Source organism: Chrysemys picta, chromosome 2 (genome assembly GCF_011386835.1).
Source record: "Chrysemys picta bellii isolate R12L10 chromosome 2, ASM1138683v2, whole genome shotgun sequence".
Taxonomy (NCBI): Eukaryota; Metazoa; Chordata; order Testudines; family Emydidae; genus Chrysemys; species Chrysemys picta.
The window spans coordinates 232493820-232507135 of NC_088792.1; the positions used below are offsets into that span (position 1 = coordinate 232493820).

Consider the following 13316-nt stretch of genomic DNA (forward strand, 5'->3'; position numbering starts at 1 on the left):
TGTGTAATAAGTTTTGGAACACCAGGGAAGTTCCAGAAGATTGGAAGAAAGCTAAAGTTGTGCCAATATTTTAAAAGGGTAAACAGGCTCACCTGGGTAATTATAGACCTGTCAGTCTGACATAGATCCCAGGCAAGATAATGGAACAGCTGATACAGGACTTGATTAATAAAGAATTAAAGGAGGGTAATAAAATTAATGCCAATCAGAATGGGGTTTATGGAAAATAGATCCAGTCAAACTAACTTGATGTCTTTTTTTGATGAGATTACAAGTTTGGCTGATGAAGGTAATAGTGTTGATGTAATATACTTCTGTAAGGCATTTGAATTTATAATCACATTTTGATTAAAAAACTAGAAAGATATAAAATGAACATAGCACACATTAAATGGATGAAAAGGAGGATAACTGATAGGTGTCAATGTAATTGTAAACAAGGAATAATATCAAATAGGTGTATTTCTAGTGAGGTCCTGCAGGGATCAGTTCTTGGCCTTGTTCAATTTCACGTAATTATTAATGAGCTGGAAGAAAACATAAAATCATCACTGAAAAAGTTTGCAAATGACACAAAAATTGGGGAAGTGGTAAATAATTTAAGAGGATATGTCACTGATACAGAGCGATCTGGGTCGCTTGGTAAACTGGGTGCAAAAAGCAATATGTGTTTTAATATGTAAACATCTGTATGTGTACATCTAGGAACAAAGAATGTAGGCCATACCTACATGATGGAGGGACTCTATCATGGGAAGCTGTGACTCTGAAAAAAGATTTGGGGGTCCAGGTGGATAATCAGCTGATCATTATGTGGCTGTGGCCAAGAGGGCTTCAAGAGGGCTAATGCAATCCTTGGATGCATAAACAGGGGAATTTCAAGTAGGAGTAGTGAGTTATTTTACCTCTATGTTTAGCACTAGCATGAGTGCTGCTGGAATGCTGTGTCCATTTCTGGTGCTTAGAATTCAGGAAGGATATTGATAAATTGGAGAGGTTTTAGACAAGAGCCACACAAATGATTAAAGGATTAGGAATGATGCCTTAAAGAGTATGTCTACACAGCAAATTAAGCCTGGGCTAGAGCCCCTAACCCCCTTGTTTCCACACACCAATTGTGTTAACCTAGGACTTGAACCTAGGGCCACAGGACCCTGCAGGGCCCGAGCGCATGTTAAGCCCTATTCCTTTCCTGTGTGCACATGGCCCCATCTTGACTTGGGTCCCGGAAGTTTTCTGGATGTATCCCAAAGTTCCTTGGGGCAACTTCCTTAGTCCTGTCTACACTGACAATCTGTGGTGCAGTCTATTGCACTCTGTTGCAAATGGAAATCACACCGCCATTTGCATAGGTCAGCAACTCAGATCAGCGTTAACCCATTCTTCTGAAGATAATTAGGACATGAGTCTCCAGGGCTGTCAAACTATTAAAATGAAACCTTGCCATTCTTAAATTTTAAAATGGGATGTTCAATGAAGGTGTTTTTGTTCTGTTGTTTTTATTTATTTTTGTCTATTTGTTTTGAAGTTTGACATAAAATGAAGGCGTCAGAGGAAAAACAGACACCACTGGTTACAGAGCAGTGAAGTGCATTGCCAGGGTGACCCCTCTGCACCCTGGAAGGGAGGGATAAGGGATCCCTGGAAGGCTGTGGGGAAATTTTGAGTCTGGCTCCCACTTGCCACACTGACAGTGCACCCAGCCCAGGTACCCCTGCACACGCCAAGTGAGATCAAACTGAACCTTCTGATATTTTCCCCTTTTTCTGGCACTTTCAAATTCAAATGGTGAAGCTGGCATGGTAACCTTCCCCACCCTCCACTGGGAATTGTTTTGTAAACCTTCCCACACGTGCTTTTTGTTCAGATTGAATTTGGTGTTTCCCTAGCTGCTTCCATTTCCTGGTTAAAAACAGGATTTGTCGTATCTGAGTTACAATTCAGAACAACACCGGAGAACTATAGGCAATTTACCAGCATAGGGACTCTGCCTGTGGGAAGGGAAATGTCCTCTCGGTCACTCACCCTCAAAGGAGTCTAGCTTTGTGCGCCCAGGGAAGCCCCTCATTTCTGACTGTTGATGAGGTAGACTACAGAAAGTGCATCTACTGAAGGAATCCCAAACCCTTCATTCTCCTCTGGGAACTAGTATGAGGACCTGCAGTCACTTGGGATGTGGGGGTGAAGGAAGAAATAGCAAATGAATGGGCCTGACTTCTGAGAGTTACCAGCTCTGGATGAAGGAGCTGGCTTCTGGCAATAGATCAGGAGCAACTCCCAGGGAAAGAACTGTCCATGTTATTGCATGTCACTCTTAGTAGCAGCAGACCTAGAGCCTGCTTCCTTGATCCTCTCATCTCCTTCACTTCTGCCTCACAGAACCTGTAGTAGCAGACTGGCCTTCTCAAACTAGGCTTGTCTAAGGAGCATTTTCTTTCCCAAAGGCAGTGTCTTGCGGTTTTGACCATCAGTTCCAAGGGATTGCTATGAGTCCTGCCATAGACCAATGTCCCCAAATCCTGTATCTACCCAGGAAGTGTAGCAGTATGGCCAACTACAAACATTCAAAAATCATGAGCCAAATCCTAAACAACGTGAAATTTGGCTTACTCATGAGATTCTAAAAAATGTTGGGTTTTTTAATTTACCTTCTGGGTTTTGATCATATAGTCCATTTTCAAACTTTTCTCTACAACCATGATGGCTAGAAACTTATTCACTTTAAATGAAAAGTGAGAGTCTCATATGATCACATGACTCCAGGAATTGGAGCTTAAGAAAAACATCTAAAATCAGGAGAGTTGGCAACAGGGTCTGGGAAACACCTAATTTTAATTTAAAAAAATATGAAACTATTAATATGGGTGGTTTTATCTGAATTTCAGACATGCAACATCTTGACTCATACGAACACATTTTTATGTTGATGTGGTCCACAGTAAAATAGGACCCTTCATTCACATATTTATGCTTTTGAGTTGAACTAGAAAATTCAGAGCGAAAAGCCAAAATTCCCCTGATTATATGTGCCTTTTTTCTCCTTCACAGCTTTTTTTGGGAAATACCTCAATGAATACAATGGCAGCTACATCCCTCCTGGGTGGAGAGAGTGGGTTGGATTAATCAAGAACTCTCGCTTCTATAATTACACCGTTTGTCACAATGGCTACAAAGAGAAACATGGATTTGATTATGCAAAGGTAATGTCCAGACACATTTACACTGCATCAGATGACTTCACCTTTGATTGATTACACCCATGTCATTTTCTCACAGTCATAGAATCGGATAATTTGAGATCAGTTTCTCAAATTTAAAGGTGCCATTGTAGAATGGATAAAAAGCTACAAAGTGTCTTTAATCTGGTCTCTCTCTCTCTCAGAAATGGGTGGCTCCATGTAAGAAAAAAGAATAAAGGCCTTTCTAGAAGAAAATATTGTGTCTTGTGTTGCTGATCTCTTATGTTAAGATGATGGTACAGCTGAGTATTGCCAGTTAAGCAAATATTAAGCAAAGCTTATCTGGTGCTGTTTTCCATTATACTGGGTGTGTGTGGGGGGGGCAGGGAATAGTGTGTCTGTGGTGTCAGGCTCCAGATATGAGAATGAGAATAGATAAGTGCAAAAACAAGAGTTAGAAAACTTCAGACTTTGTTTGCACTCCTGACAACATTTGGAATGTATGCCAAGGTGACCTGCCCACTGCAGTAAGATTTCTCAGAAGCGTGTAGCACTGGAAATGCTGTAGTTTCCAAATCACTTTATGCAAGCTGGAATTTCCTCAGAATGGAGCTCGTGCAGGATGATACAGATGTTGCAGCTGTAGTTTCTGACCCATGTAATGAGATTTCATTGGAAGCTCACAAGAGCTGTTTCTGGTTTCCCCACCTGTAGAAATTACATGACACTGATAAAAAGTGTAAAATAAAAAATAAAGAATACTAGTTAGTTATAAATTCCTTCCACATTTTCTGTGTATAGCAAGAATGTATAATGTTTAGGAAAACAGGAAGAAAATTGAGAGCAATAACCCATTCAATGACCTCCTCTGCGGGTATTTCATTTTACCAGACAGATATCAAAAACTGCCAAAACACTGGTGCCCTGGTAGGTGACCAGATCATCATAGTTCCTATAAATAAGAAGTCAGTCTCCTCCACATCATTACAGGAGCATTAACATCTCTAGACTACTTTATCTGCTGTGTGAGAGAGAGGGGGATGAGGGGAGAGGGAGGGAGAGAGAGAGAGAGAGAGAGAGAGATTACAGCTGGTTGGCTTGTCCTAACACTGACATGCGAGGGACACAGATCCAGTCCCTCAGGCACTGCTTTTGCAGCTGTTTAGGGTCTTGAATCCACAACATGTGATTAGTCATGCCTGAAAGTGCTTGAAATTGCAAACATCATCTCAGAACTTTCTCAATGAAACTCACACTAGACCTCCAGGCCAACAAAGCATGCTTAGAGGTGGCAGGTGGTTTAATTTAAGTTTTCATCTTTTTTTCTTCTTTCCATTTCCTCCCTTTCCCATTTGCCACCTTGGCTGCGGGTTAAACAAGTTTATTAGCAAGTAACAACCTTAACCTCAGCAGCTGCAATTCTTTATGTTGTACAATTAAAATAACAGACCCTGCAGGAATTCAAGTGCTCCCTATATTTATATGTTTGAATGCAATTTCTTTGAAAAAGACATTCCTAGGCAACCATATTTTTTTAATATGTTCAGTGTTGTAGACTTCTCCCAGGTCGCACAGAGGCAAATCTATATTTTGAAGAAAGTACACAATAAGGACTTAGATGTAAATATGAAATGATATTAGGTATGGGTGGTTTCTTGCACTTTGGTATCATTATGTTTTGTCAAAGAGCTTTATCAACAAAATTTAAGTAGTATATATCGGCTCTATTTTATGTGCTGGAAAACACTATGTTGCCAAGTCTGGTAATCATATTCAGTTAATACAACCTGTTTTATGGGTAAGAGAGTTTTGCAAAATACACTCCCATCTAATATGCCTTCCTAAGAAAGTAATTAATGCCTGGTGTGTCCTGTGTTCTTTATGATCATGTGCCTCTTTGAAGGTACGTTTTTACTTCCTGATCTAAGCGCTAATGATTATTTGGTATAACATAATACTGTGATCTGATTAATGATGCACTTTGTAATTTTTATTTTGTGTTAAATATATGTTACAGGACTACTTCACAGACTTAATCACTAATGAGAGCATTAATTACTTCAAAATGTCTAAGAGAATGTATCCCCATAGGCCCATAATGATGGTTATCAGCCATGCTGCCCCTCATGGCCCTGAGGATTCTGCACCACAATTTTCAGAGCTCTATCCAAATGCTTCGCAGCACATGTAAGTAAAATTTGGATTCTGCCAACTCTGGGTATTTGTATTGTTGCTTATTGTTTTTCATGGAGACACTGCAGGAACATACATTGAGGGATCTGTAGTGAGTAGCAAATATAATTCCTTTTTAGTCCAACTGTATGTTGGACTGTGCTTGTTCCTTTAGGGATGGACAATGCCAACTTTTACAATAGTGAGGAACTCTTTTCTCTGGGGAAGTGTAAGACTAAGAGCTCTTTATTAGAGAAGTACAAGGCTCTTTGCCATTTTGTGAAGGCAGCTTCTATGTTGAAACAAGTAGACACTGTGAGACCCTGCTGCAAAGATATTACTTCCTTCATGTTCCTCTAGAGGACATAGTTTTCCTGAGAGCTGGTTAACTGAATATGTTAGTTGTGGCAGTGTCCTTCCGCAGCTTTCGTGCAGATGTTCACACCAGGCTTGCTTACAGAACAGCAACAGCCTGGTTCCCAAGCAGCCTGTTAGTCTCTGTTTTTAAATAACATGCTGCTTATTATTTTTGTAAGGTGGTTGTACTGTTCTAATGTCTGTCCCTACTGGCTTTGGGTCCAATAAATTATTGATTAAAAGGTTTAGCATTTATCTGAAGAAATGAGGCCACAGGTACAACGTCCCTTTTTTTGTGTTGTTCTACAGGTATATTTTCAATGCGTGCAAGTAGGTGATAGGCAGCAGCAGATCCAAATCCAATCTATTTTTATTTTAGATTATAACATAGGAGGAGTTCTGACTGGAATTCTCCTGTTCTAACCCCCTAGATATGGATTACACAGATTCTTTTGACTGTGTGAAGAACAGGAATTGTACCAATTACCTTCTGCCCTTTCATTCATGATCATGTGGACCAACTTAGACTCATAGAAGATTAGGGTTGGAAGAAACCTCAGGAGGTCATCTAGTCCAGAGGTTCCTTGCTGAGGCCCCCCTCAACATGCTATAAAAATGCCAGGGCCCAGCGGGGACAGGGAACTTGGGGCTCTGGGCATAGGCATACTTTTACTTCTATTTGGGGGGAGGAGGGGGCAAGAGCTGGTGGGGCTTGAGCCAGCTCCACACAGTGGGGTCCAGGGAGAGAGCAAGCGCCACCTCCACACCCTGACTCACTCAGGAGGCCACCCAGCCTGTCTGGGCTATGGGGGGATGCAACCAAAAATATAACTCAAAGAGGGGGTTTAGTTCAAAAAGTTTGAAAATTGCTCAGGGTGCAGGTAGGGGGTAGCTGGGGCTGTGTGTGGACAGGGGAGTAGCTCAGGGTGCTGGGAGGGGGTAGCTGGGGCTGTGTGTGGGCAGGGGAATAGCTCAGGGTGTAGCCAGGGGGGTAGCTCAGGGTGCAGGCAAGGGATAGCTAGGGGCTGAGTGTGGGCAGGGGAGTAGCTCAGTGTGCAGGCAGGGGGTACCTCAGGGTGCAGAGAGGGGATAGCAGGGGGCTGTGTACAGGAAAGGGAGTAGCTCAGGGTGCAGGCAGGGGTTAGCTAGGGGCTGTGCACAGGCAGGGGAGTAGCTCAGGGTGCAGGCAGGGGTAGGCTGTGTACAGGCAGGGGAGTAGCTCAGGGTGCAGGCAGGGGGTAGCTAGGGGCTGTGCACAGGCAGGGGAGTAGCTCAGGGTGCAGGCAGGGGGTAGGCTGTGTACAGGTAGGGGAGTAGCTCAGGGTGCAGGCGGGGGGTAGGCTGTGTACAGGTAGGGGAGTAGCTCAGGGTGCAGGCAGGGCATAGCTAGGGGCTGTGTACAGGCAAGGGCGGGCTCCCAGTGTGGCTCCCAGCTTTTGGGGGAAGGGGGGCACTGGGGCTCCCAGCTCCTGGCTTGGGGTGGGGGGAGGTTTGCCGGCTTCAGCCCTGCACTGCTCCTGGCTTCGGGGGTTTGAGGTGGCGCTGGCATCAGCTCCTGGCTTTGTGGCGGGGGATGGGGGAGGGGCGCACTGGCTTTAGCCTATGTCTAGTCGTGGCCACCAGTCTGGGTACTCTGCATTTTAATTTAATTTTAAACGAAGCTTCTTAAACATTTGAAAAACCTTATTTGCTTTACATACAACAATAGTTTAATTATATATTATAGACTTCTAGAAAGAGACCTTCTAAAAATATTAAAATGTATTACTGACACGCAAAACCTTAAATTAGAGTAAATAAATGAAGACTCGGCACACCACTTCTGAAAGGTTGCCAACCCCTGGTCTATCACCGTGGTCTACTTTCTCCCAGACCCTGTGATCTTTCCCTGCATTCTTTCCTGCATGTTCTTGTTCCCCTGTCTCTGGGTTTCCAGCCCAAACTCCCTCATCCCGGTAATCCACTTCCTGGACACTACAGTGCAAATAAGTGATGGTCACATAAACACCACCCTATACCGGAAACCTACTGACCGCTATACGTACCTACATGCCTCCAGCTTCCATCCAAGACTCATCACATGATCCATTGTCTACAGCCAAGCCCTAAGATACAACCGAATTTGCTCCAACCCCTCAGACAGAGACAAACACCTACAAGATCTTTATCAAGCATTCGTAAAACTACAATACCCACCTGCGGAAGTGAGGAAACAGATTGACAGAGCAAGATGGGTAACCAGAAATCACCTACTACAGGACAGGCCCAACAAGGACAATAACAGAACACCACTGGCCATCACATACAGCCCCCAGCTAAAACCTCTCCAGCGCATTATCCACGATCTACAACCTATCCTGGAAAATGATCCCTCACTTTCACAGACCTTGGGAGGCAGGCCAGTCCTCGCTTACAGACAACCCCCCAACCTGAAGCAAATACTCACCAGCAACTACACACCACACCACAGAAACACCAACCCAGGAACCAATCCCTGTAGCAAACCTTGTTGCCTACTCTGTCCCCATATCTACTCTGGCGACACCATCAGAGGACCCAACCACGTCAGCCACACCATCAAGGGCTCAGTCACCTGCACATCCACTAATGTTATATATGCCATCATGTGCCAGCAATGCCCCTCTGCCATGTACATTGGCCAAATCGGACAGTCCCTCCGCAAAAGAATAAATGGACACAAATCGGACATCAGGAATGGTAACATACATAAGCCAGTAAGTGAACACGTCAATCTCCCTGGTCATTCTATTACAGATTTAAAAGTCACTATCATTGAACAAAAAAACTTCAGAAACAGACTTCAAAGAGAAACAGCAGAACTAAAATTCATTTGCAAATTCAACACCATTAATCTGGGTTTGAATAGGGACTGGGAGTGGCTGGCTCATTACAGAAGCAGCTTTTCCTCTCCTGGAATTAACACCTCCTCATCTATTATTGGGAGTGGACTACATCCATCCTGATTGAATTGGCCCTGTCAACACTGGTTCTCCACTTGCGAAGTAACTCCCTGCTCTCCATGTGTCAGTATATAATGCCTGCATCTGTAACTTTCACTCTATGCATCCGAAGAAGTGAGGTTTTTACCCACGAAAGCTTATGCCCAAATAAATCTGTTAGTCTTTAAGGTGCCACCAGACTCCTTGTTGTTTTCATCCCAGTAAGTAACTGCAGGCTATTTCCCCTGCAGCTCCTATCTGCTGCCAATTTCTTGGCTTTATACCAGCCCCTTCTGTTCCTCTTCAGCTGGGCTCCACCTTCAGTCAGCCTTTCAATCTCTGGCTCTTCCCTAGCTGCAGCCAATCATGTTGGGAACTTTCACTCTATGCATCCGAAGAAGTGAGGTTTTTACTCACGAAAGCTTATGCCCAAATAAATCTGTTAGTCTTTAAAGTGCCACCAGACTCCTTGTTGTTTTTGTAGATACAGACTAACACAGCTACCCCCTGATACTTGACACCAATCATGTTAATTATCCGTATTTAACCTGCTCTGCGTTGTGTGGGGTGAACATCCCATCACACATACAGTCTCACATTTGTCAGTAGTGCAAACCAAGCACAAATGTTCATGGCTATATTAGGCAATGGGCTAATTCCTACCTGCTTTCACAAGTACCGGTATTGTAAGTTCAGTTGTTAAGTATGCACTTTAACGGGAAACCAGTTCTTGAGAAGAGTTATAGATATTGGGTTTGGAATTGGTGCTGTCCTTCTGTGTTCTGAAGATACAATAAGAAATTGTTCACAAGTTAATGGGGCAGAGTCTCTCTACCCTTTGGCAAAGAGGAGTATAATTTTCACTCTTGGCTATAACTGGGATTCATTTTAGGGGAGGCTAGGAGGTGATACTGTTAGTTTTGCCCTAGGGATTCTGTTCAGAAGAGAGGCACTACATCAGCACATGTCCCTGTTGGTCTTGTCCTTCCTGTCCCTGGACATTTTAGGATCTGTCCTTGCAGGTAGTGCTGCTTTATTCTGTTTCTGAAGACTTTATGACTGCTTGTGTTTGGAGTCTGGGTTCCTCTTGCTTGCATTGGTGGAATCAATGAAGTAAATAAGTCCCCACGGGTTTAACAGAAGAGGAACATAAAAAACCCTATTTTGTTTTGTAATGCCATTAGAAATGTTACATGAGCTATCTGAATAGGTGAAGCTGTGGATCGTGGTTGTCCATTTGAAAATTTGATTTGCTGTGAGTATTTGTGCCACCTACTCTTCCTATTATCTGTATAGACTAGAAAACTATGAAATCAAAATAGCTTTAATCTGCTAAAATGCTTGTTTTGGAAGCCAGAAAGCGTGAATCAGGTGTGTCTCTTCCTGTCTACCTTGGTGGCCTGGATTTCCTGGCATCTTTGTTGTAAAGTGTTCCTTCTCTAGCTGCCACGAGAGAGAGACTTGGGTGGATTGTTTTGTATTTCTTGTGAATGACCGGGCAGGTTAAGAGTTCAGTCAGCAGACAAAGAAGTGAGACAAATTGAAGACAAACTGCCAATTTGGGTGCATGAAGCTACTAAATAGCTGGTTTCTATAGCAAAAGCATTAGCAACATGTTCTGACTAAAAGAAAGAAGTTAAGTGTCTCACACAAATATGTGGCTGTCCCTGTGAAAACAGTGCAAGAGCAATAAAATCCCTCCTGCCTGGGTTAGTGTAACTTGAACGTTTAACCCTTGGGTTTTCTTCCTTGGTGGTCAAGCATCATTTGGATCACTTTTGTCTGACCTTGGGTTACAGCCATCTGACCTTCAATTTTGTTTTTAAAATGTAGTTGTGATATCGTGTTACTGTAATGCTTATCTCCAGAAAAGAAGGGAAACCAGGTCAAAAACTGCTTGCTGGCTTTGCAAACTGAGCTGGAAGGTTATTCCTAGAGACCAAGAATTAAGTCGACCAGCCACATGCAAGAGGAGATTCTGTTTAATAAGACAGTAGCTTACACATGCCCTTAAATTATGTATCAGTTCATTGCTGGTAGAGAGTCTGTACTGTTTGTTGTTTAAAATATTAGCTGTTTAAAAAAATGGAGGTATGTTTGATTGGGAATGAGCTATGGGGTCACATGTATGAGCTGCAGCATAGCTGCCGTAGCAATATTTCCATTCCTTTTTGATTTCATATTTGTTTTTTTCTTTTGTGTCCTCACCTACTTGATTGAAAGAAGAAAGTCAAATGCGCACAGGTAGAAATTCCCATATTGTTTTTTAATCCTTTCTTGTCAAAAATATATATGGTAATAATGCCAAACAAAAAAGATGGACTGGCACATAGCTGTCATTTCACAGCCCCCTCCTTCCACTGCCACCATACGAATGAATGCTCACACATTGAATGAAAACACTTAAAAAGACAAGCAAGACTGAAATGTTTGCTGTGAATCCTTAGTGCAAATGTTCACTTGTTAACTCCATCATCTTCAATTTAAAGTGAAAATCAAACTCTCTCATATTAGATTCAGTAAAGGATGAAATCTTTTTTATAAGTATGAAGAACACCATCTCTGGGCTCTTGGAATTTTTCCTCATCCATACAATGTCTGCAGAGTTAAAAGAATTCCTGGAGTGTTGGCTGTTGTTTATCTATCACCATGTTGGGCTGGTGGTCTTTTCTGAAAATATATCATACTGCCACATCCATCCAGCTATGCTCAAAAAATTGTTTCCAGGGAATAAATTAGTATTGGAAAAGATGAAATACACTAATGTGGGAATATGTGATTCTGCTGGCACAATGGATGTCAACTGTTGGGAAGCTGGGTCGTTAGATTTAGGAAATACTATATTTAAATATGAAATTTACAAATACAAGAGATGGCTCTGTCAGTTAAAGTGGAATCCTATTCCATGGCACCACCTAGCATTAAGGCTCTGACTTAGAGAATACTCCCATGAAAGTCTAAATTCTTAGTTAAAGTAAGGCCACCGTACGCTTCTCTGGCACTTTAAGTCCCTTTTACCCTGCTGCATAGAGTAGTCTTAGAGCAACTGTGAATTAGGCCTGAGATATTTATAGCACTTCTGAAAGAAAATTAAATTATATGATGTAAACAAACTTTAGAAGTTAAAATCCACATTACCGAAGAATGTCAGAAATGGAAATCCAGAACATTTCATGTTGTGCTGAATAAAAAATCTCCAGCCTGACAGGAGGACCACTGCCAGACTCTATGGTTGTCTGTAACTGTAAGAAATCAATTAGTACCCCAAGAATGACATTAATGGTTTCAGAAAAGCGAAGTGGTATCCAAAGCAGATGTTTTTAGGATTTTCAGACTTTATTTTTTAAAAGTGTAAGGTGCTGAAGTTTATTCACAATATGAGTGCAGCATGAAAAGAAGCAATATAAGTTTCCCCACAACATGCCTCAGATGTTGACCTTCAGGTGTGATCTAGGTCTAGATGTGAGACAATGGTTCATTCTCCTTGCCCATTCAGTCATTGATATGTCTGCTGAGACTGTCAACAACCTGCCAATTATGGCGGTCTTTTTTGTAATGTGGGCTCTTATCCACTAGAAGCTAGAATGGGATCACAAAATTACTTCACACAACGTCGAGTCAACCTGTGGAACTCTTTGCCAGAGGATGTTCTGAAGGCCAAGACTATAACAGGGTTCAAAAAAGAACTAGATAAATTCATGGAGGATAGGTCCCTCAATGGCTATTAGCCAGGATGGGCAGGGATAGTGTTCCTAGCCTCTGGTTTGCCAGAAGCAGGTAATGGGGGACAGAGGATGGATCACTTGATGGTTACCCTGTTCTGTTCATTCCCTCTGGGGCACCTGGCATTGGCCACTGTCAGAAGACAGGATACTGAGCTAGATGAACCTTTGGTCTGACCCAGTATGGCTGTTCTTATGTTCAGATTTCAATGGCTTTTGTCACTATTGCTCTGAGGCCTATTTGAACTGATGACCTAGACATGAATAACGTGATCATCTAGTTCACTAGAAACATCATTTAAAAATAGGAGTTGAAGTAAGAATGTTGACATAAATTTAATGGTTGGGGTTTGTTTATTTATCTCCATAACTCTCTAGCCCTCTTGCAGCAGAAACAAGACTTTCTAAAGTAAAAAGGCAATTATGTTCAATGGGTATAAACTTCTCTATGCTGTATGCTAAGGAACTCAGTGTGATGGGTACCCCCCACCTTCCAGGGTGCCACCTGAAGTACTGGGGTGCCACTGAGACCGCCTATTCCACCAGCCTGGGCTCCCTCACCCTGTCCTGCTAAGCTAAGCCCTCGAGCCTCCTCTAGCGCACGCACAGGAAGGTACCAACCCAGCTGCAGAAAAACATAGACACTGAGATCAGCTCTGCGTGGGAGGATTCAGCACGGGAATTGCCCAGCACTCAAGTGCACACCCCCTCTGGAGTGTAAACCCAAAATTGTATTGTCTTGCACTGCACAGAGATCTGTACAGCGTAACTCATGAAAATCTCCCCTGCCCTCAATGTGGAGAAAGGTATGCACAGCTTTTTGCCCTCCAGTTATGAATTGCACAAACTGGTTTCTAGAAAACAAAAACAAGTTTATTAACTACAAAAGATTGATTTTAAATGATTATAAAGGATAGCAAGCAGAT

At 42.6% G+C, this 13316-nt stretch overlaps 1 protein-coding gene across 6 annotated transcripts in view; it reads left to right on the plus strand.

Moving 5' to 3' along the window:
* Nucleotides 1-13316, plus strand: part of SULF1 (sulfatase 1) — a 168905-nt gene that overhangs the window by 90054 nt on the left and 65535 nt on the right. For all 6 annotated transcript variants that reach the window (XM_024102807.3, XM_065582119.1, XM_065582118.1 and 3 more), the window contains 2 exons: nt 3049-3200; nt 5197-5366. In XM_024102807.3, coding sequence (XP_023958575.2) covers nt 3049-3200; nt 5197-5366 — 322 coding nt within the window. The remainder of the gene's footprint in view (nt 1-3048; nt 3201-5196; nt 5367-13316) is intronic.